Source organism: Lytechinus variegatus, chromosome 3, assembly GCF_018143015.1.
Source record: "Lytechinus variegatus isolate NC3 chromosome 3, Lvar_3.0, whole genome shotgun sequence".
In the NCBI taxonomy this organism is placed as follows: Eukaryota; Metazoa; Echinodermata; class Echinoidea; order Temnopleuroida; family Toxopneustidae; genus Lytechinus; species Lytechinus variegatus.
This window is the reverse complement of record NC_054742.1, coordinates 3,291,820-3,314,867: the sequence shown is the minus strand read 5'-3', so window position 1 is coordinate 3,314,867 and position 23,048 is coordinate 3,291,820. Positions and strand designations below refer to the sequence as shown.

Sequence of the window (23,048 nt, the reverse complement as noted above, 5' to 3'; positions counted from 1 at the left end):
GCATAAAACCTCATAAGTGAAGATAACTATCATTTACCTTTAGCCCAGCGTGATGGATATAGATGCTTCCAGATAGATGGATCTCTTGCTACTCCTGCCCATCGGGTACACACCATGCTACATTGACTCAAATCCAATGGGTTAAGGTGAGAAAAGATCTGTAGCAGCAATTCAGCAGGAAGACCTTGGATCTTACTCAATGTGTTATCCTCCTCTATCTCTTCATTTAATACTTGCTCCTTTTCAGAGGCGTCACTTGGAACCGTATTATCTGATTTGATAAAGTAAGACAAAAATCATACAATGCCAAGTGCCCATTGCATAGATACTTTAATACCACACTTGCCTATTTTGAAAATATTGTAACAAGGTTAAGAAGCCAATCAAAATAATTTTTTTCATGGTAATTAACAAAACACCACCACCACCATAATCGTAAGCCTTCAGGAAATGGGTCCAGGAGTACCATCCAATGAATGTGTGATTAAAACTGGAAGCGAACTTAATTTTTACAATCGTCAAAATGGTTTCATTCATTTCTTGTTACTCATCAGCAGCTGTGTCATCATTAAAGCATATTTTTAGTTTTGGTAAATCCCATCAAAATTGCATGTCACTGATCCTGTTTAATACTAGATAATATGAAAGGGTGTGCCAAAACAGTAATATGTGAAGGATATAAACAAAAAATGTCTTTTATCAGATAAATTTACAAATTTTGAAATCAAAATTCAATTCAAACTGGTGCCCGATCAAAATAAAAATATCTACATATTTATAGCTTGTATAAAACATCTTCTCGAACATGGAATGGGCTAAAAATTTCAGGATGTGACCTTTGTCACTAGTTTTCCAATATCCAATCACTAAATCTGTAATCTACCGGGTTAACTAATACCAAATTGAAATTCTAATGGTCAACAAAAGTGTCGCTACGGCGACCACATAACACGCCCACCTTTAACAGGGAAAATGGGAGTTATTGGTCAAGCAAAAAATGGAAAGTGGCGACTTCACCTTTGACCTTCTGACCTAAAAATCAATGGGATTCTTCGAATCCATGCTAGTATTATACACACCAAATTATATGAGCCTAGCTTAATTTAAACTGAAGTTATAGCATTTACAAGGACTGCAGAAGGGCAAGATGAAAACATGTCACTGAGACCTTGACCTTTGACCTCAAAATCAATCGGCTTCCTGGGATCCATGCTTGTATCATACACACCAAATTATATAAGCTTAGGTTAAGTTTTAAAACTGAAGCTATTGCGTTTACAAGGAAAAGTTAACGGACGGACACCGAGCGTGATACCATATGTCCTGTAGAACGGGCCTACATAAAAACACATTCAATTACTCCTATTCTTTTTAACATTGGGATGATAGATGATACTTGAGTCTCATTCATATCACTGAGCCTTTACCAAAGCTAAAGACATGCCACCATGAGGACATTTACTTATAATATAAACTGAAGATTGGATATTAGCATATAAATTGATAAGTCTAAAAGATTTAAAGAATCAGTTGACACAGTATGCCAAACCAAGCATCCTCATAAAGAAGTCATTCAAAATAAGTAGTCAATCTAGTGGAATTTCTAAATAACCAAGTTTTCACAAAGAACCACCTTGACGATAGTCATTACTCCCTGTAAGTTATATTCACCTTCTGGCTAGTTTAAAGAGAACTTTGAGAATCATTAACATTAGAACACAAGGCTGACAATAGCATGAACATTAATCACCTCTCCTGAAATGACAAAAATGATGCGTTCTCATCTCTAATTGATTTTGTGTTAGTCAGTTTGGGTTTGGTTTAGTATTAAATAGGAGGGAGGGGTAGTATTATGATTGAGGGTTGACTACTAAAATTCTGTACATGTGATAAAGATAGGCTTTGTAATTCAGATACCAGTAGGCAACAACCTTACCTTCTAACTCTTTCTTTTCCTCTGGGCAGTACTTGGTGAGTTTCTGGTGTCTGTCAATCACATCAGATTTAATTTCTTTAAGCTCACTGTAGCTGAAATATTCCATTAATAGAGGCTGGAAAATCTATCGTCAATCATAAAAAAAAGAATCGTATTAGTCATGACATTATCAACTTATTGTATAGAATTTGAAGAAAAGTATTAGTATAAATAAACCAACCATCACTATATAACAAGCATGAATCCCATATCATGGCAATTTATATACCATGTTACCCATGGCTTAAGGGGCATACCATTGCAATGTAGTACCCCCCCAAATAGGTCTTGCACATCTTAACTCAAAGACCAATGTGTGTACATGAGAATTCTGCAGAATCATAGGAAATACAATGGCTGACTGACCTAATGCATGCTTATTCCTATATATCCCCTTCAAACTTTGTTTGGCAGAGTATGATGAACTCAATTTATCAATCCTACCATTGCAAAAAGCAAATCTGTAATTTAAACATCATCTAGCTTGACTCAAAAATGTGAATGATTTTTATAGGGAATTTACCCCAAAGAACTGATAGGAATCCAAATGGAAAACAATATGCAGGAAGATGTGGTTTGAAGGTTTGCATGGTGGCATGTACAATTGCTGATGTGGTTTACGGTACACCATGTGGAGTGTTATAGAAGCAGTGGATAGAAGAAGAGAAGGAAGTGGATAGGCGAGAAAGTGGAGATTTGAGAATAGAGTATTCTTTCTTGAGAATAGTCCTGAAAAGGACTGTAAACCAGAAGGAATGTTGAGTGAGAACAGCTTGAGTAGTAGAGCTGATGAGGAGATGCTGGCTTGCGTTGGCGAGTAGAGATGATGAGTAGTAGAGAGACTCGAAGTTTCGGACAGGTTGACTGTCCGTCTTCAGGAGTGAGTGTTCGCTCGGCGTGCGGCGGTACTTATGGCGTGCGTGCGGACGTGGGGGAAAGCTCTAGGCCGGCGGTCACGGCGGGCTGACGTCGTAGGTGGCGCTTTGTGTGTGGGTCGGCGGTTTTGGCGGGAAACGAGTGGGCGTCGTATGCGGACGTGGTGAGTAGAGGGCGGCGTGAGTTACGGCGGCGTGTGTGTGAGTCGGCGGTGTGTACATCAATGGTGGCGTTCTGTGCGTGTTGGTCGGCGGACTCGTCGGGTGAGCTTCGGCGGGAGTGAGTGGGTGGCCTGGTGTACGGATGAGGTGTTGGGTCGTCGGCGGAGGTTGTAGCGAGGTGTCGGTGGCGGTGGCGTGTGTGTCGGCGGAGTCCCTGGTTGAGTTGGTGATGCAATCAGACTGCTGTGTTGGGTAGGAGGGCTCGGTGGAGTGACGGTGGACGGCTGGTTGTTTGTGGATTGGTTAGAAGTTTGATGGTGACGTAGGATTGGGTGCCAGATGCTGTTGATGTGGAGGCCAGGGTCTTGAGGCACAGTGTTGTGTTGATGTATCTCAATGGCTTCCCTGACCCTTCTGGTATTCCAGTGCCGGATGTTGGTGATTAGGTGGCTCCTTTCCCATTCTATGCGGTGATTCTCTTGTTGTGCGTGCTTGACGATGGCGGATCGGTCCCAGTCGCTGCGTCGGTGGTGGGTCTTGTGTTCCTTGAGTCTGGTGTCGAAGTCTCGGCCGGTTTCCCCAATGTAGACTTTACCGCAGTCGCAGGGGATCTTGTAGACGCCTGGTTGTTTGTTGGATGGGTGCTTGTCCTTATGAGAGTGAAGGATGGAGTGTAGTTTTCGAGAGGATTGGTGTCTGACGAGGATGTTGGCAGAGTGAAGGATGCGTTGTAGTCGGTGTGAAGTCTTGCCGATGTAGGGTAGTACTATGGTGGCGACGGGCTTGGTTTCGGATGGGTTTTCGGTGCTGTCGGTGCTGGGTTGGTGGCTGGGTGGTTGAGTCTTGATCCTTCTTCTGGGGTAGTGGTTGATGGTGGTGAGTGCATTGGTCACGTGCTTGAGTTCTTGATGTAAGTGTGCCTTGTCGCTGAGTTGGTGGGCTCGTCTGACGAGAGTGTCGGCGACTGATTGGTGGATGGACGGGTGGTGGTGTGAGCGGAAGTTGAGGTAGCGGTCTGTGTGGGTAGGTTTTTGGTACACCTGGTGAGATGGGAATCCAGACGGTGTCTTAGTGATGAGAACGTCTAGAAATGGAATTGAGTTGTCGCGTTGGGTCTCCATGGTCAAGCACGCACAACAAGAGAATCACCGCATAGAATGGGAAAGGAGCCACCTAATCACCAACATCCGGCACTGGAATACCAGAAGGGTCAGGGAAGCCATTGAGATACATCAACACAACACTGTGCCTCAAGACCCTGGCCTCCACATCAACAGCATCTGGCACCCAATCCTACGTCACCATCAAACTTCTAACCAATCCACAAACAACCAGCCGTCCACCGTCACTCCACCGAGCCCTCCTACCCAACACAGCAGTCTGATTGCATCACCAACTCAACCAGGGACTCCGCCGACACACACACCACCGCCACCGACACCTCGCTACAACCTCCGCCGACGACCCAACACCTCATCCGTACACCAGGCCACCCACTCACTCCCGCCGAAGCTCACCCGACGAGTCCGCCGACCAACACGCACAGAACGCCACCATTGATGTACACACCGCCGACTCACACACACGCCGCCGTAACTCACGCCGCCCTCTACTCACCACGTCCGCATACGACGCCCACTCGTTTCCCGCCAAAACCGCCGACCCACACACAAAGCGCCACCTACGACGTCAGCCCGCCGTGACCGCCGGCCTAGAGCTTTCCCCCACGTCCGCACGCACGCCATAAGTACCGCCGCACGCCGAGCGAACACTCACTCCTGAAGACGGACAGTCAACCTGTCCGAAACGTCGAGTCTCTCTACTACTCATCATCTCTACTCACCAACGCAAGCCAGCATCTCCTCATCAGCTCTACTACTCAAGCTGTTCTCACTCAACATTCCTTCTGGTTTACAGTCCTTTTCAGGACTATTCTCAAGAAAGAATACTCTATTCTCAAATCTCCACTTTCTCGCCTATCCACTTCCTTCTCTTCTTCTATCCACTGCTTCTATAACACTCCACATGGTGTACCGTAAACCACATCAGCAAAAATATGCAGGAAGGTAAGTATGCTTTTTCTTACGAAAAAGCTCATTGAATGGTTGATATCACAAATTTTCTGTTTGTAATAGTATCATTCATTTCTTCATAAATTCATAATTAATAATTTTACCTTCAGAATAAGATTCATATATGTAAATTCATCAATAACATTTTCTGACATTTTATCTTGAAGGGATACTCAGGGCTGAAGATATTTATATCTAAACAGATAAAGTAAAATTCACAGAGCAAAATGCTGGAAATTCAATGAAAATCGGATAACAAATAACAAAGTTATTGAATTTTAAAGATTTGCATTGTTCCAGTGAAACAGTTCTAGGCATGTCTTCATGAATATATTCATTAGGTGGGCATGGGATAAGGTTGTCACAGTCCCACTTTCCTTTTTCTTCAATTCAATTTCAATGGTTTTCATTTTCAAGAGAACAAAGCAATGTGGTTTAAATAATTACAATTGAGGCATGTAATATATTTGACATTTTTCTATAAGTAAAACAAAACAAAGTATTACATATAAACAAAATATCATAAACATTATAAAATAAAATTCTGAAAAAATGAAGGGATCCACTAAAAAGCAGTGCTTGTATTGTGCGTACCCCTCTAAATAATGTTCTGACATGTATGTGATTACATGTACATGAAGTCATAATTGTTTATTTTTTTCATAAATGTATAAATGATGTGTCTCCGTTATGGTGAAATAAGATGCAGCAATAAATAACTAATGCACTTAATCAGTTGTCAATCCAATTGTTTCTGTTCTTGGTAGAAAAAAAATTGAATAAACCTTATTTCATATAATATAATACAAAAGAACAAGTAGGGATATGACATCATGAACCCACCTAATGAATATTCAAGACATGCCTAGAAGTCAGATGTTGTTTGAAGGTTTGCAAGGTGGCATGTACAATTGCTGATGTGGTTTACGGTACACCATGTGGGGTGTTATATACACAGTGGATAGAAGAAGAGAAGAAGTGGATAGGCGAGAAAGTGGAGATTTGAGAGTAGAGTATTCTTTCTTGAAAATAGTCCTGAAAAGGACTGTAAACCAGAAGGAATGTTGAGTGAGAACAGCTTGAGTAGTAGAGCTGATGAGATGCTGGCTTCAGTCGGCGAGTAGAGATGATGAGTAGTAGAGAGACTCGACGTTTCGGACAGGTTGACTGTCCGTCTTCAGGAGTGAGTGTTTGCTCGGCGTGCGGCGGTACTTGTGGCGTGCGTGCGGACGTGGGGGAAAGCTCTAGGCCGGCGGTCACGGCGGGCTGACGTCGTAGGTGGCGCTCTGTGCGTGGGTCGGCGGTTTTGGCGGGAAACGAGTGGGCGTGGTATGCGGACGCGGTGAGTGGACGGCGGCGTGAGTTACGGCGGCGTGTGTGTGTGTCGGCGGTGTGGTAGGTACATCAATGGTGGCGTTCTGTGTGTGTTGGTCGGCGGACTCATTGGGTAAGCTTCGGCGGGAGTGAGTGGGTGGCCTGGTGTACGGATGAGGTGTTAGGTCGTCGGCGGAGGTTGTAGCGAGGTGTCGGTGGCGGCGGTGTGTGCGTCGGCGGAGTCCCTGGTTGAGTTGGTGATGCAATCAGACTGCTGTGTTGGGTAGGAGGGCTCGGTGGGGTGACGGTGGACGGCGGGTTGTTTGTGGATTGGTTAGAAGTTTGATGGTGACGTACGATTGGATGCCAGATGCTGTTGATGTGGAGGCCAGGGTCTTGAGGCACAGTGTTGTGTTGATGTATCTCAATGGCTTCCCTGACCCATCTGGTATTCCAGTGCCGGATGTTGGTGATTAGGTGGCTCTTTTCCCATTCTATGCGGTGATTCTCTTGTTGTGCGTGCTTGACGATGGCAGATCGGTCCCAGTCGCTGCGTCGGTGGTGGGTCTTGTGTTCCTTGAGTCTGGTGTCGAAGTCTCGGCCGGTTTCTCCAATGTAGACTTTGCCGCAGTCGCAGGGGATCGTGTAGACGCCTGGTTGCTTGTTGGATGGGTGCTTGTCCTTATGAGAGTGAAGGATGGAGTGTAGCTTACGAGAGGATTGGTGTCTGACGAGGATGTTGGCAGAGTGAAGGATGCGTTGTAGTCGGTGTGAAGTCTTGCCGATGTAGGGAAGTGCTATGGTGGCGACGGGCTTGGTTTCGGATGGGTTTTCGGTGCTGTTGGTGCTGGGTTGGTGGCTGGATGGTTGAGTGTTGATCCTTCTTCTGGGGTAATGGTTGATGGTGGTGAGTGCATTGGTCACATGCTTGAGTTCTTGATGTAAGTGTGCCTTGTCGCTGAGTTGGTGGGCTCGTCTGACGAGACTGTCGGCGACTGATTGGTGGATGGACGGGTGGTGGTGTGAGCGGAAGTTGAGATAGCGGTCTGTGTGGGTAGGTTTTCGGTACACCTGGTGAGATGGGAATCCAGACGGTGTCTTAGCGATGAGAACGTCTAGAAATGGGATTGAGTTGTCGCGTTGGGTCTCCATGATGAACTTGATGCTGGGGTGCTGGTGGTTGAGAAACTGGTGAAGGTCGGGTGTGCTGTGCGGCCAGATGACAAAGGTGTCATCGACGTAGAAGTGTTTCACCGGAATAATGCAAATCTTTAAAATTCAACAACTTCTTCATTTGTTATCTGATTTTGATCAAATTTTCAGCATATTTCTCTGTGAATTTTACTCTCTTTATTGAGATATAAACATCTTCAGCCTGGAGCATCCCTTTAAGAGTGTAAGACATGTAAAATCTTAATTTGTATAAAGGGGATTAAGAACTTAATCATTATACATAGCTCCAACTCCAAGGTTATGCATAAGACCAACCTCTTCCTCCTCTTGCATGTGGGGCAAGAAATCCTCTGTGAAATTACGGAGAGCCGAGATAAGGTTTTGGCCAATCTGGGCTGCTTGCCTGGAGAAATTGCACTTCTCAGCTTGACAGCAGGCATTTTCAACTAGTTCCACCATCTCACTAAGCTTGTTATCAGAATGAACCTCAGACACAGCTGATATCTCAACCTGAAACATATAAAACATCAATATGTCATTTCATTTGACTATGTATAAAATGGAAATGAGGAGTGAATCCATTGAATAAAAGTTCAGTTCCAGTCCAAGGACGTCAAAATAACGAATAAAAATCCAAGATGCTTATTAAATCAAATATGTACATGTACATGTAGGTAGGCCTACTTATTAAAATAAAATGATTTTTTGTTACCCTATTGACAAATGACAAGTCTGTATGTATTGAATCAATCTAATGGGAACATATTGTGTGCTAGGTCACAGGGTTAAAAAGTTTATGATATATGACACAGGTGCATTAACCTATGCAGACATAATTGACATCCAGACATTATGCACCTGGATAGGTTGATACCATAATTGTATCTGGTAAAAAAAAATGAAAATGTACAGAAATATGTTTCAAAAGCTTCAGAGACGTTAACATCATAAACAAGTGGAGCGGCTCTGGCAGTCTCACCTGCATCACGCAATTCATATATAGCAGCAGTGCAGACTTTGAAAACTACTATAAAATAATTATTCACAAAAAACACCATTCATATGATACAATACTATGTTCATTAAAAATACATAAAACAATAAGTTCTCGAAGTGCGAGTATATTTGCTGTATATTGACTTGATTTGACAACGTCAGGTCTCTCTATAGTGTTTCGAAAAAATATTTGATCTATAGAGCTTGGAAAGTTGGAATTGAAAAATATCAGTGAATAGCGATCTTACTTGAGACCGTGCAAATAGCACCATCTATACCTCTTTGGGTGGAAACTAGTGGTCATATGCACATAATTCGATCTCTAGCGCATATGTCGGCGAAAAAAATTTCAAGCGAGTTCTGGTATCAGGAAGCCCAGTACTTCCTCTTCAAAGTATGATAGGATAGTGAGAAAGGTATTAAAATTCAATTTTTTTAGTATTCAAGCAAGTTTCTGAAATTGGATGGATACTAGGGGTCATACTTTACTGGTTTTCGTTACAATTATAAGTGTTCCTGTTTACATTTCTATTATTAATGTTGTTGACTAATTTGTTTCCATTATTAATTCATCAATGATCATGTTGTAATCGATTTGAATATGTTCCGATTGGTCCGTGGACCTTAGAATCACGCATTTACAGTGTATGTTTTAAGAAACTGAATAAATAAATGAAATATTAAGTTATTCAGTGAGGATACCAACTACATTCTTTTTTTCAGCTACCGGTACCAGTACCGGTTGTTGTTTTAGAATTACAGCATGTATTTGTGATTATTTACATATTGTTAATTGTAAATGTAAATATTAAGGGCATTTAACTTAGTCTTTTAAAAATAGTTCAATTCATTTACTATCAGCTTTTGAATCTAGGTACTTAAAAATTATTTATAATATACATACTCTCAAATATTTATGGCAAGTTCCCTAAGTCTGCGCACATGCGTATACATCTACACGATTCTAGAAAAAGACAATATGCAACCAACACAAACATTACACTTGCAATACAGACAGACATTCATCAAATAATCTGATTAAAAATGGTGGAAAAATAACAAATTTGGGGTATTACTTGTGACGGCCTCAAAATGCAGTCTTTCTCATCAAGGTCCCTGAATCGCGTGCACATTTTTTTTGTTCAATCTGAAAATGGCTGCCAAAGGTTTTTTCCAAGAAAATATTTCTTTCAAATTTTTATGAGATATTTGGCACACTACACATTATCAAATGAAAGATTTTGTGAAATAAAAAGAAATTCATGTTAAACCTTAACTCAATTGTTAGGTGCACAGACTTGAGGACCACCATCATACTTCATATAAAGCCTCTGCTCATACATGTAACATTTCAAGATGGAAATTTTGATTACCTTGAGAAATTGTAATCTGTTCTTCAGTCTCCACATAATGCATTCATTCTCAATGTGTTCATGAGTTTTAAACTCAGAGAAAGTTGCCTTCAAACTCCATAGCAATGAACGGAGGTCAGAACAGCTTGAAAGATCGACTTCTGATAACTGCAAGTAATTATGAGAGGGGAAAAAAGATCTGTGTAAATAAATTAAGCCTGAGTCGAATCAATTTTAAAATCGGCGTTCGAATGATGTCATCGAGCGCCAGTGTAGATTTTGCAAAATCGGTCATCAAAAAAAAAAGATCAAATACGTCAGCTGGCCATTTCGTTTGGTTCACACAATCCCCAATCATCAAAATGAACCGTACTGTCTAACTTGAATGAAAATGAAACCGATTATGATGCCTATTCACCATTAATTTGAAGTTAATTTCGATCAGAGTTCGAGTCTTACTCGTCTGCTCATGCTGAGATAATTTATGCACGATGAATTAATGAATGGAAGTCATCGCCATCGATCATGCATGCGCAGTACTGTGCTTTAATCAAACCCGAAAATTGACTCGATCAACATAAAATAAACCTTGCTTTCATGAGCAATATTAATATCATGACCATAGAACATTATTTAATCATAATATTTAACAATAATTTGCATATGATAATCATTAAGTATTGATTTAGAGCTTGATGTGAAACATTTGTATTTCGTTTCAATTTCAATAATAATGGACATTACATCATGATCGATGTGAGTGCACTAGTCTAAAAAAATTGTCACTTCAGGATTGATTCTAAAATATTGAAAATATACGTATGTATATGCAGAAACTCTTTTCAAGATCGTAATATCACAATACAGTGCAAAGTTTACACTTTGAAAAAGCCCTGAGAATTAAAAAATATACAAAATGTGGGTAATTTTTTTACATATAATCTTGGGTTTGGGTTTCATCTATCCAATGAAAGTAAAAGTTTTGACAGAATGTTACACTTGAATGAGCACTGTCCATTTTTGTAAAGCTCACAGAAATCTGTCGCAGAAATGCTTGTTTTCACGTTGTGTCAAGGGGATAGGGTGAAGTCAAACTTACCCTGCAAAACATTTCTTATACATTTCCCTTGCACTTTTAGTCAAATGAAATAAAAACGGGTACATTCAAGTATTTTTTAACAATTTTACCACCCAATTGAAATTTCAACACTTAGTAAGCACAACCTTTACCCTTTCTGTGCCAGCTGGATCTGAGGGCATATTAACTGAATCGGAACAAAAGTTTAAATCAGACATCTCCAGCATTTTTTCACTGTGTTTTTATCATTAAAAGTGGATCTATATTTCATTTTGTATTAATACTTTTCTCCACACTTTTTCCAAGGTTGAAAATGATTAACAAAATGAAAATCAAGCCTAAGCAATTTCATGTAAATCACAGCTCAGTGTAAAGCAAATATCATCACAATGGCCTCGGTGTGTGGGGGAATGGGGTGGGGAGCAATGCACTCTTTGAATTGTTTTGGCCAAGGAAACAAGTTTAAAAAAGGTAAAAGATAACTTCAAATCAATTTTACTCGCTAAATCCCATGTGTTCTTAATGATTAAGGTCTACTTTTATTTGCATAACTATTTCAAAGTTCTGTGCAAATCATTTTTCACTAACTTTTCCAAAGGAAGTGGTGCTCACTCAAACAGAAATATTTTTCGGCAGTAATATCGTCATTTGCTTAAATCAGCCCTCGCAGTAACCGACAGCACCGACGGCGAATGCCGTCGGTGCCCTTCGCAGTTGCCGTGCTGTCCTTTAATTGTCCGCTTCACCGACGGCGGTCCATTGCCGTGCCCTTTTATCCACCGTCGGTGCCCTCTGATTCTCAAGCTCTCCTAAATCATGTACATGGGATACAACTTCATATCCGACATTTCTATGCTATTGATTTTTATTTTTAGACAAGAATTCATTAAAAAAATGACAAAAATATCATGAAAAGGAAGAGACTTGCACGATGTTTACGCCGCCATCTTGTTTTCTATTGTTCTTCACCCACGATATGGACGCTTGCGTCGCATAACGTAATGAATTCTTGTCTAAAAATAAAATCCATAGCACAGAAATGTCGGAAATGAAGTTGTATCCCATGTTCATGATTTAGGGCTAGATCTTTTAGAGAGAAAGTAGAAATCTCAGGGGCAAAAGTTTCAGGTTTTGGCTGCCTACACGCACATGTATAGAATAGAAGCCCTGGCTTCGTATGAGAGCATTAAACCTTTTACGTTAGTAAATGATTTTTACTCTCTAGAAGCCTCCTGGCTAATCTTACTGTGAAAGGGCTGGCTTAAATGGATCTGTAGACCACGCTTGCATCGCGTAACGTTGGTGAAGAACAATAGGAAACAAGATAGCGGCGTAAACATCGGGCAAGTCTCTTCTGTCTTTTCATGATATTTTTCTCATTTTTTTGATGAATTCTTGTTTAAATTTAAAAATAAAATTGATGGCGCAGAAATGTCGGAAATGATGTTGCATCCCATGTGATGTACCGTACATGACTAGGCCTAGAGCTTGATCTTTTGTAGAAATCTCGGGGGCGAAAGTTTCAGGTTTTGGCGGCCTACAAACCCACTAGACCAAAAGCTTCGGTCTCTGTTTTGTTGGTTGTTCAGCTGAACTCCGTTGGCTTCACTCACCAAATACAGAGACCTAAGTTCTAGCGCGATCTGTACAGGGGACTCAATGGCCATATGTTTATGTACTTAAGATCGGATAACACGGGGAAGTGAATTTGCACGACAGCCGAGGTAAGTCACTGTTTTTGTTCCTTTTAACTTCATTTTTCTCCGTTTTTTGGCAATTAATGCCAACTTGGCAAGAGGGAATATAAATTTTCATTTTGGTTGCGTTAATTTTCAAAATTTTTATTCATTAAAGACAAAAAATTGAAGAGCCCTGACGGGGGATTTTGCATTGCAAGTCCCCTAATGGTGGCTGCACGATAGCGAGCCGTCTGTGTACGAGGAGAATTATAAAAAAAATGTTAAAAAAACTCCTCGAAACAGACGGCTGCCAGCTGTCTACACACCCACATGAATGGATAGGATTACCTGGCTTCATTGAGAGTAACCTTACGTTAGGAGGATGGGGGGTCGGGTGTCCGGACACTTTGTTATTTTTGAAGCCTTCTTTTTGTATTTGGATTACACTAAAAATAATAATTCAATAGTTGCAATTATCTACTATTTTGTTCTCTATAATATTTCCTAACGTTTTGTACTAAAAATTGATGAAACTTCCCCTTTAAATTTTTCCAAATGACTTTCTAAAATTGATCGTCCGGACACACAACAACTGGGTACCATATACCGACCAGAACTCGAACACCTGGCTCAATTGCCAGCGGCTGCGTCAGTGCGCCTTTTATTGCCAGTGCAAACGCGTATCGGAGAATGTGAATACGCAACGGGGCTACTGCCGGGTAGGCCACGATCGTACCTTCGCACTCATGTGCGATAAGCATCAAAAACGATAATTAAACTTGGCAAAACTAGTCATTTTACTTCACAATTTGAGTAGCAGTTGATATTATTCGCGATTTTGTAAGGGGTGCCCGTAATCAGTATTTTTACGGAAATTTCACATTTTTTAATAAAATTGGAAGAAGTTGAACAAATAATATACAATATTCCGAAAGTGCTTCTTACTTCGGCTTGGTGTTCGTCAGGGCATCTCGTAATTACAAATAATTTTTGTTTCAGAAGGGGGAAAAGATGACACTAACACGAAAATTTTTTCTTGCCAGAACTCGAACACCCCGATTTAATTGCATTTCAACACGTAATTAATTAATGGTAGACTAGTCTTTATCAAGCATTTATTATGATCTCTTTTCTTTTGATATCAATTTGTTTTCTTTTATTTTTTGACCAAATACTTTTTTCTTGTGTGTTAATTTGCCCATTATAATACACATATTTATATTTTATTATTTATTTACTTTTTTTTGGGGGGGGGAGTGGCAAATACTAAGGACTAGATAGACGGGCTGTACGTGGACTTGGATTTTTGTTTCAATTTAGCACATGCTTTGAGGCATGGGCGGGAATTCCAGGGGGTACGTGTCCCCCCTACCCAAAATCCCTCCTACTATTTGTGGTATTTTTATTATGATGGAGAAAAATACACCATTCACAATCGATTTTTTTTTAAATGACCTTACATTTTGGGGGACCCCCCCCTTTTTTGTCAATTTTTTTCTGTTAAAATAACCTTACATTTTGGGTGATAACTTTATTTTTTTTTGCTTTTTACATATTTTGGATAACCTTTTTTTTTTTTGAGGGGGGGGGGGGGGCTAAAAAGACCTTACATTTTGGGTGATTAACTTTTTTTTTGCTTGTCATTTATTTTACATGACCTTTCATTATATTTTGGGTGATAACCTTTTTTTTGGGGGGGGCTAAAAAGACCTTACATATTGGGTGATAACTTTTTTTTGCTTGTCTTTCTTTATGATCTTACATTTTATTTCGGGTGATTTATTTATTTTTTTTTTTTTTGGGGGGGGGCTAAAAAGACGCACCTTTTATTTTGGGTGATAGTTTTTTTTTTCGGGGGGGGGGGGGGGGGGGGTCAGGTCCCCGGCTGCCTTTGGCATTGGCGGCGGAAGCCAAAAAATTAGGGGGGGCTACCTGAAATTTGTGATGGACACATGTAAAAAAATTTGACAAGCAAAAAAAAGGTCATCAACTTAAATTTTAGGGGGTCGGACAAGAGACATTTTAAGGGGGGTTCACCAGAATTTAGGGGGGGACGCAGGAAACAAAATTGACAAGCAAAAAAAAGAAAAAGTTATCAACTAAAAATTCCTCCCATCCCCACGCTTCCGCCGGTATGACCTTTGGGGACAGATGGAAGGGTTTCCTTTTATTATAATTTTCAGCTGTTTCCTTTTATTTATTTCTGTATACATTGGGTGATTTTTTCCTTCATATAAAGATCCTTTTCGTCAGATTACCCCTGGTTTTCATTTTTAATATTTATTTATTGGGCAATTCTCCTTAAATGCCAATGATTTATTGTCAAGTTGATATTAAATTATTTTGATACAATATCTAATTTTGGTACAACTACATTATATACACAACAAAAAAAGTAAGTCCCCCCCTAAACAAACATCAATAATTTCCGAACCAATGTGAGTTTTTGATATATTTTTACATGAGCGTGTAGGTAATTTTATAAGCTACCCTATGAGTAAATGTTGTGGATGTATCTTACGTCATGCTTCAGTGAGCACCGTCAGAAGGCAAAAATGTCACTTTTCAAAAGTCACAAGCAAAATATCACGACTTTGATTCCATTGTATTGGAACTAATTCCACATTCTCATCATGAAAACTAGTCAGAAGGCTTGGAAAGGGTACTTTCTAAAAGACGATACAACTTTTTAAGCTAAATTTCACGGTTGAATAAACTCAAGTCCAAATTTGCTATAATTGGATTTTTACACATTTTTTTCAATAAAAAATGCTAGAATATGATGACAGTTATTTTGGGGAAGACTATCTCCAACAATATTCACCGTTTCACGGTTCAATGAACATTTATTGGAAACAAAAAATGCGATTTTCAAATATCGTAGGCAAGTATTGCTTCATTTTTCTAACTGAAAATGATCTTTTCTCAACTTTTTTGTTATGTTCATGACCAATTAACATGCTTCAATGATTCAAAGGTGTCAACTTAAACATTTACGCTTGAATGAACATGTGGAATGTGATTAGCTCTTTTTTACGTTATTGGAAAAACTGCAATTTGTAACTATGGATATCTGTCACACAACTCCTTGCACAGTTCATTTGATTTGATTTTCATGAAAATCCCGATGTTTAATGCATCAGTGAGCACACAATATTCGAAAATTATGCAAATGAGAAGAAAGTTCAAGGCCTTGGCCCCACTCTCTACCGAATCGAATGATTATTTTGGTGCGTGCACATTTTGGATAGTGTTACTCTGAAGCCATGTGCGAAGTTTCATTAAATAACTGTTGGCAGAAGTAACAAAAACCGTCCATGAAACAAACCCTCATTTCATATTTGTTAAAATTTTGACTTCCTCTCTCATAGACTTGTGTACATTATGGGTGCATATGTTTAAGCATACGTAAACCCCTTATTCAATATGGTGGAACTTTTTTTCAAGACTGTCTTTAGCAATGTCGTTTGGCAGTAATGTTTATCAACCTATGGGCAGAATTCTGTGCAAAAATGAAATCGATTTGCTTGTTTATGGATGAGTGAGCACGCATCAAAGTGGGAAAATTGGTATTTTCAATGACACAGACTCATTTTAAAGGGTAATAAAGTGAATATTGGGGGCAAATTTGGTTTGAAAGGTGTCTTTAATTGCTGTTGTTTTTATCATCCATCATTTCTATCACCAAACACTTTCAGAACTTTAGCCATTTCATGGTTGAGCGAGCACATTCGAAAATTTAGGAATGAATACTCTTTATACTGCATAAATGTATTCTTTTCCTAACAATTTCTCAGGATCAGTTGAATGTATGGACAGATCAGTGGTGGATCCAGAATTTTAAATGGGGGAGGGGCCTATAATCGGGGGAGCCATCAACATTTTCAAATTTTAACATGATCTAACAAGCTGTAAAAGATAATACCCCCAAAACCCTATGATGACACGTCACAATACAGGGGCCGCAGAGCAGTTTTTAAAGTGGGGGGGGGGGGGGGCTGACCATGTCAAAAATCACAATCGTATTACATTTTTGTACTTGCTTATGGAAAAAAGTGGGGGGGGGGGGCTGAAGCCCCCCAGCCCCCCCCCCTCCCCGCTTCCGCGGCCCCTGCAATACATCGTGCTCACTCAACCATGAACATACGATATCAAAATTTGGTCTGAAATGGTTAAATGATGGATAGTAAAACAGCATAACACTATAAAGTTCACCTAAAAACAATTTTTGCCCAACTTTGTATTTGCACAATCTGAAAAACGACTCTTGTGACTTTCAAAAATGGTCATTTTTAATTCAATCTTTAATTACTCATGCATGACTCAACCGATCAATCTCATTTTTCCCCTGGAGTTGCTTAATGAGTGTATAAAACCACCCATGAAATATCATATCTCAAAATTATTTGGTTCAAAAGTTACAGCAGTTTGATTTAGGGGGACTTACTTTTTTTGTTGTGTATATATAAAAAAACCCACCCCTATATGACCCTTGAGACATTGACTATGATTGACATTATAATTTCATCCACATGTTGCTATTATTGTCATCATTATCATTGTGACATTACTTTTGTCATTACTATATGTATTAAAATTATAATTATTATCTCGAAACATTCTTACCTTTTTTCTGTGGTGGTATGGCCAGGACCGAATCCATTTTTTTCTTTCTCTACATTCTAGGCTGGGTATTTTGCTCACTGTGGGCATGCAGGCTTTGAATAGTATTTATCCAGGTTTGTATGCAATGGCAGCACCAAGATTTTGACTAGGAGGCAAGTGCATGGGGGGGGGGGGGGTGGCAAAGACATATTAGGGGCCAAGTTTGGCAAAAGCACATTACAATTAACTAAACACTTTTTTCCAGGTTTATTTATTAGGGGACAACTGGGGAATGCTCCATAATGCAACCCGCCCCTTGCCATGGACAATGCCCTATTTTGACGGAATGAAGATTTTAATATTATTTCTCAAAATTACAGGACTAATAACTCAACTAATACATGTAACCCTTTAAGCTCCTTTTCTTAGTTCCCTTTCTTCCTCATTTTATCCCTTTATTCTATCAGGGGTAATTATTATTTTCACAGTCACGACTGTAAAAATAATAATTATGATAATAATAATTGTATACTTTCCTGCACTTTTATAACATGATTTTCTCTCTTTCTCTCCTATACTATAGAAGTGGATTTATTGTCATATTTACAAGAAGATCTGTAGGCCTACCAAGTCCTTCAGATGTCTTCTGTGGATAGGCTATATCCTAGCCATCAATGTTCTCTGTGGTTATGCATAAACTTTGAAATGTAGAAAAAAGGTTACTGTTATGGAAAGTTTATTTGTTTTTAATGAACACAGTTTCACAGTAATCATGATTAATAATGATTATAACTGATTGAAAGATGAACACAAAAGATTTTGAATTGAAGAAGACTACATCATTCATATCATTGTGTTTGTTATTGCATAGTATATAGGCCATACAATTATTGATTTTTCTAATCCATAAATGATTGGTCTCAAAATAAATGTGTTTCATATATGATTACAGCAATTCATCGTTGTAGAAATATATATTTTGCTTAATTAATATATGTATAAGATACAGAATGGATCAAGAATAAAAATAAGGGCTGCAGTGATCAAGGAAAATAAAGTCTTCTGAAATGATGCCTGACAGGGAATAATTTTCCTGGTATCGCATCGCAATTTTCTCCACATTTTTTATAGACTGCTACGGATAAATTCTTTCGTATAGCATATCTTTACATATAGGACTGTACATTACTTAGTTGAGAGCTAAATTATGACCAAAATGCTATTCGAATATGTAAAGCAAAATTATTCCCTGCATGATATAACAATTACTTTTATTTGGTTGTCTCATCTTTCTCTCTTAAAAAATATGATTGACAGTCTAAGATCACTTAAAACAATTTTAAAATCTCATTTTGGGACATGATAAATGTCTTTGTGTTATTATATTTTAATTAATGCACATAAGCACTTTATTCAAGTTGATGAAACCAATTGAAAATGCTTTATGAATATTTTTTGATTTTTTTTATTTATAATTCATTTATTCATTTTTATCTTTTTCTTTCTTTATTTAATTTGATTAAACAAATAAAAATTGCTTATGATCTTTTTCAATTTTTTTGTATTTATTTTCATTTTTTTCAATTTACTATTACATGTATTTCTTATTTTGTATTTAGTTATTGTATTAACTGTATAATTTCTGTTATGTTTTTGGAGATAAAGGAATCGATAATAAGGCAAGAGTGATATATATGTATCATCAGTAATTAATGTTTTATTATGCAATCGGAATTGAGCGCCCATGCAGAGTGTGCTAAGGTAAGTGGGAAACTTCTATTTCGCACTTCTTTAGATGAACCAAGAAACCTGCAATAAAACACAGAAATCAAGTACCGGTAAGTGATATATGGAAATCAATGAATCAATAATGTTGATAACCCTCCCCCCCCCTGAAATACTCCTACTTGCCTCAATAAAAGTAGTGAGACAACTGACATGCATTGTGGTTATACCTTCCAAAATATATCCCCCCACATGAATTTCTCAATGAAATAAGTTCATATACTGGCAGAGAAAAATTATACCACTGTGATAATAAGTGAGTTTAAATAATTAAGTAATAATAGCACAAATTAGGCCCATATAAAAGAAGATGCCAATGATGCTGATGATATTGTTAACATTGATAAGAATAAATATTATTTTAATAATGACAATAAATATAAAAATAATATCATAAATCATTAACAATATTAATAATTTGACTAGTCATAGAAGAATAGTAATTGAGAGTAATACATAGAAAAAGCTATTGCAAATAAATGAATCCTTTCTGATTTTTTTTAAATAAAGAAATTATGAAATCTATACAGGGACTCAGTTTTATAATTATGAGGGGAGCAATAAATAGCTCTCCTAGATCTTTTAAGGAGAGCGGTAGAGGAGCACTGCAAAAAGCTCTTCTTCAACATACAAGGGGAGCTTTTTGTCCAATTAACAAAACAGATGGAGGAAATGTATGTACTATAAAGTTACAATCAACAACCAAAGGAAGCATTTGTAATCGTTTTACAATGTTTTGTAATTAGATTGTGTGTTATCAAAACCTGTTTGAGTTTTCGGGGGCTCTTTTTAAATGCTACTTTTTGTATTTTGAGGAATACCTGTTCACTTATTAATGAATTATTACTTTTTGTTCAATATTGTATGATTTTTTAAGTTATTTTTCATGCTTAGAATCTTGGATGTGGGTGTGTGTGGGTGAGTGCGTGTGTGTGTGACTGTGAGTTGGACTTGGATATACCTGTTCACTTATTAATGAATTATTACTTTTTGTTCAATATTGTATGATTTTTAAAGTTATTTTTCATGCTTAGAATCTTGGATGTGGGTGTGTGTGGGTGAGTGCGTGTGTGTGTGACTTGGATATACCTGTTCACTTGTTAATGAATTATTACTTTTTGTTCAATATTGTATGATTTTTAAAGTTATTTTTCATGCTTAGAATCTTGGATGTGGGTGGATGTGGGTGAGTGCGTGTGTGTGTGACTGTGAGTTGGACTTGGATATAAATGAATTCAATATCTAATTTCTACTCCATCTATTCCAGTACAATACCTTGTACTCAGCCATGTACATGTAATAAAGGCCCACATCCCCTAACTTTTCCTGAAGTTCTTTGAAAACGCAGATCTCCATGAAAATTTCATTTCTCTATTGGGGAGTCTAAATTCGGTGAGAATGTATTCATTAAGAACTTAAATATACATGACAATGAAGAAATCATCAAACTTTATTGGCAGTTTTGAATAATATTCATGAAATGTAAACTCTGTCTGAAACAGAAAATCACCATCATTGAGGCCTTTACTGAGTGAATTGTCCCCCAGAGCTCTGGCAGAGACAGAGCTCTAACTGTCTAGCTAGTAAAAGCGCCAATGCGTGAGCCTGCCGCCAGCCTTGTAAAATAGATGGAGCTTTGTTTGATGATTTATTGTCTGATATAATACCTCATCCCCTAGAAAAGAAAATAAATGATTTTTTAGTCATAATTAATAAATAAGGTAACTTATTTTGGAAGTTAATAGGCCTAAGCCGTTTTGAAAAGCAAAGCCGAATGACAACTCACCAATGCTAGGTTACAAGTCTCAGGGATTTATTTCCTGTGTAATTCGAATTATTTAATCACAGAATCGTGATATCTGTAGGGGAAACATGTGCATTCGAAATTGCACATGGTGGTATTCATAATGGACCCCTATACATGCAACTGTTTCCCGACCGTTGCATTGATTTCTTTTTTCCGTAGTTGGTACCATGTGTATGGAAATACGTGGTACAGAAAAAATAACGCAACGTCGGCATTTGAAACTGCGCTACTCGCGCTATTTTTAAGGATTATTCATGACTTTGAGTGTTGGTTTTTGGATTATTTTTAAATGGTAAGCGGAGCTCGAGCATATTGAGTTGTTATTCACTCGGCAATAAGCATGATTTTGGGTGATTTCGAGGGCGACTTTAGGCATTTCCGCGCAGGTCAACGATCGCGAGGCGCGCTATTAATCGCGCTACCAAAAATGGATTAAGGCGCGATCGCTCTCGCGCGCCTTAAAATCGAATCCCTGATCTATAAGCACAAAACTCAAAATAAAAGTAAGTGATATGACTGAAATTATTCTAAAATTGAAATATAAGTTAAATGTAGCAGGAACTAATTCAAACAATGAAATTCATGAAAATTTATTATTTCAATGAATAGAACCTATGATTTAATGTATAAATAGTTGAAGAAACTAAAAAAATAACTACATAAAAATAGATAAAGAGGTGAATTAAGTCAATAAACACTAAATTCACAAAAAACAATCATTTAATTATCACAGAGCGAGGGGGATATGATCGCGCGATCATCAACACGCAAAATGTATTGCGCCATCTGGTGTTCGAATTCTGGCATGTAGTGTACGAATTCTGGCAGGCACGAAGCCTTCGGCGATCGTCGCGCTCCCCGAAACTTTCCCGATGAAATCCCAATCGAACGGCACCTACGGAAAGCTTAGAATTTCGGCTACATCGCAAGCCCAAGAATGTAAGCCAGAAATGCCGTAAATATATTTTATGCAACCTTTACTGAAAAGGTGTTCGAGTTCTGGCGGTTATACGGTATATTTAGGCCCTAAATGATTTTTACTCTCAAGAAGCCGCCAGGCTACCCGCGCGGGCGGGAACTCCTAGTCCGACTCCTGAGTCCTAGCCATGTCAGCTGGGTTAGCTTAGTTAGATCAGATAATCTAGGGCCAAATCGTGGTTTTGGGAACCACTCGTAGATTTGTGTACGCGCACTTGTGTACAAAGTGAATGGAGGTGGAAATCATGGAAATGGGGATGCGTGTGACTGAATAAAGCGCTGCTGTATGTATGAAGTGAACAGTGGTTCCCAATATCACGATAATGCCGAAAATATCGATGCCTCTTCACTAACAAATTAACGTTAGATCTAGATCTAAGTCTAACTAGATATCGTGATATTGGGAACCACCGTTCACTTCATACAGCAGCGCTTTATTCAGTCACACGCACGGTTCCCCATTTCCACCTCCATTCACTTTGTACACAAGTGCGCGTACACAAATCTACGTCTACGAGTACGAGTGGTTCCTAAAACCACGATTTGGCCATATTTTCCAAATAAGATATAATCAAATGGGTGATTAGATTACCTTTTCTGAATACAACTGGACAAGTCTTTTCATGCGGCTATGTGGTCCAGAAAACACATCAATTTCGGAGGGTGCTGGAGATGGAGCCATCTTGTTTTGGAGTTCCATTTCCAATGTAAGTCATGTTGATTACGTCACGCACGGTGTATACGCTATACGAGCGAGGGGTATGGCACGCCATTTCCCCAGTAATTCCGAAAACACCCACTGTTGAAACATCAAGTTTGGAAAGCCGCGAAGAAAGAACGTTATCTTTATTTGCCACAATTTCACAAAAATCTTCCAACTACACTGGGCTGAGCAGGTGTAGGAATACAGGAGGCTCAATGGTGTAAACAGTAGAAAAGTAATCAAGTAAAATGTCTGCTTTATCTCCCTCACTGCCTCAGCCAACTTCAGCCGTTTGTGGAGATGCCACTCCATGCAGTTTTAATCCATAGAGATTTAATCTTTGTTTTGAAATGCGCATATTGCCAAAATCTCTTATTCAATTTAACTGCTTTAGCGATATTTTTTTCATAGTTGGAGTCGTCTAGTAGCTATTTTGACCCTATTTCGAAGCCTGTTATAAGCCTTCTTCTTGCTTTCTGTTTTATCTCTTAAAG

At 38.7% G+C, this 23,048-nt stretch overlaps 1 protein-coding gene across 1 annotated transcript in view; it reads right to left on the bottom strand.

Moving 5' to 3' along the window:
* Window positions 1–22,587, bottom strand: part of LOC121410001 (F-box/LRR-repeat protein 5-like) — a 38,442-nt gene extending 15,855 nt beyond the window's left edge. The window contains exons 1-5 of the mRNA XM_041601807.1: window positions 22,444–22,587; window positions 9,941–10,087; window positions 7,887–8,081; window positions 1,937–2,060; window positions 38–271 (exon numbers count right to left, since the gene is read on the bottom strand). Of these exons, the coding sequence (XP_041457741.1) occupies window positions 38–271; window positions 1,937–2,060; window positions 7,887–8,081; window positions 9,941–10,087; window positions 22,444–22,551 (808 nt within the window). The 5' untranslated portion in view covers window positions 22,552–22,587. The remainder of the gene's footprint in view (window positions 1–37; window positions 272–1,936; window positions 2,061–7,886; window positions 8,082–9,940; window positions 10,088–22,443) is intronic.
* Window positions 22,588–23,048: the final 461 nt, after the last annotated feature.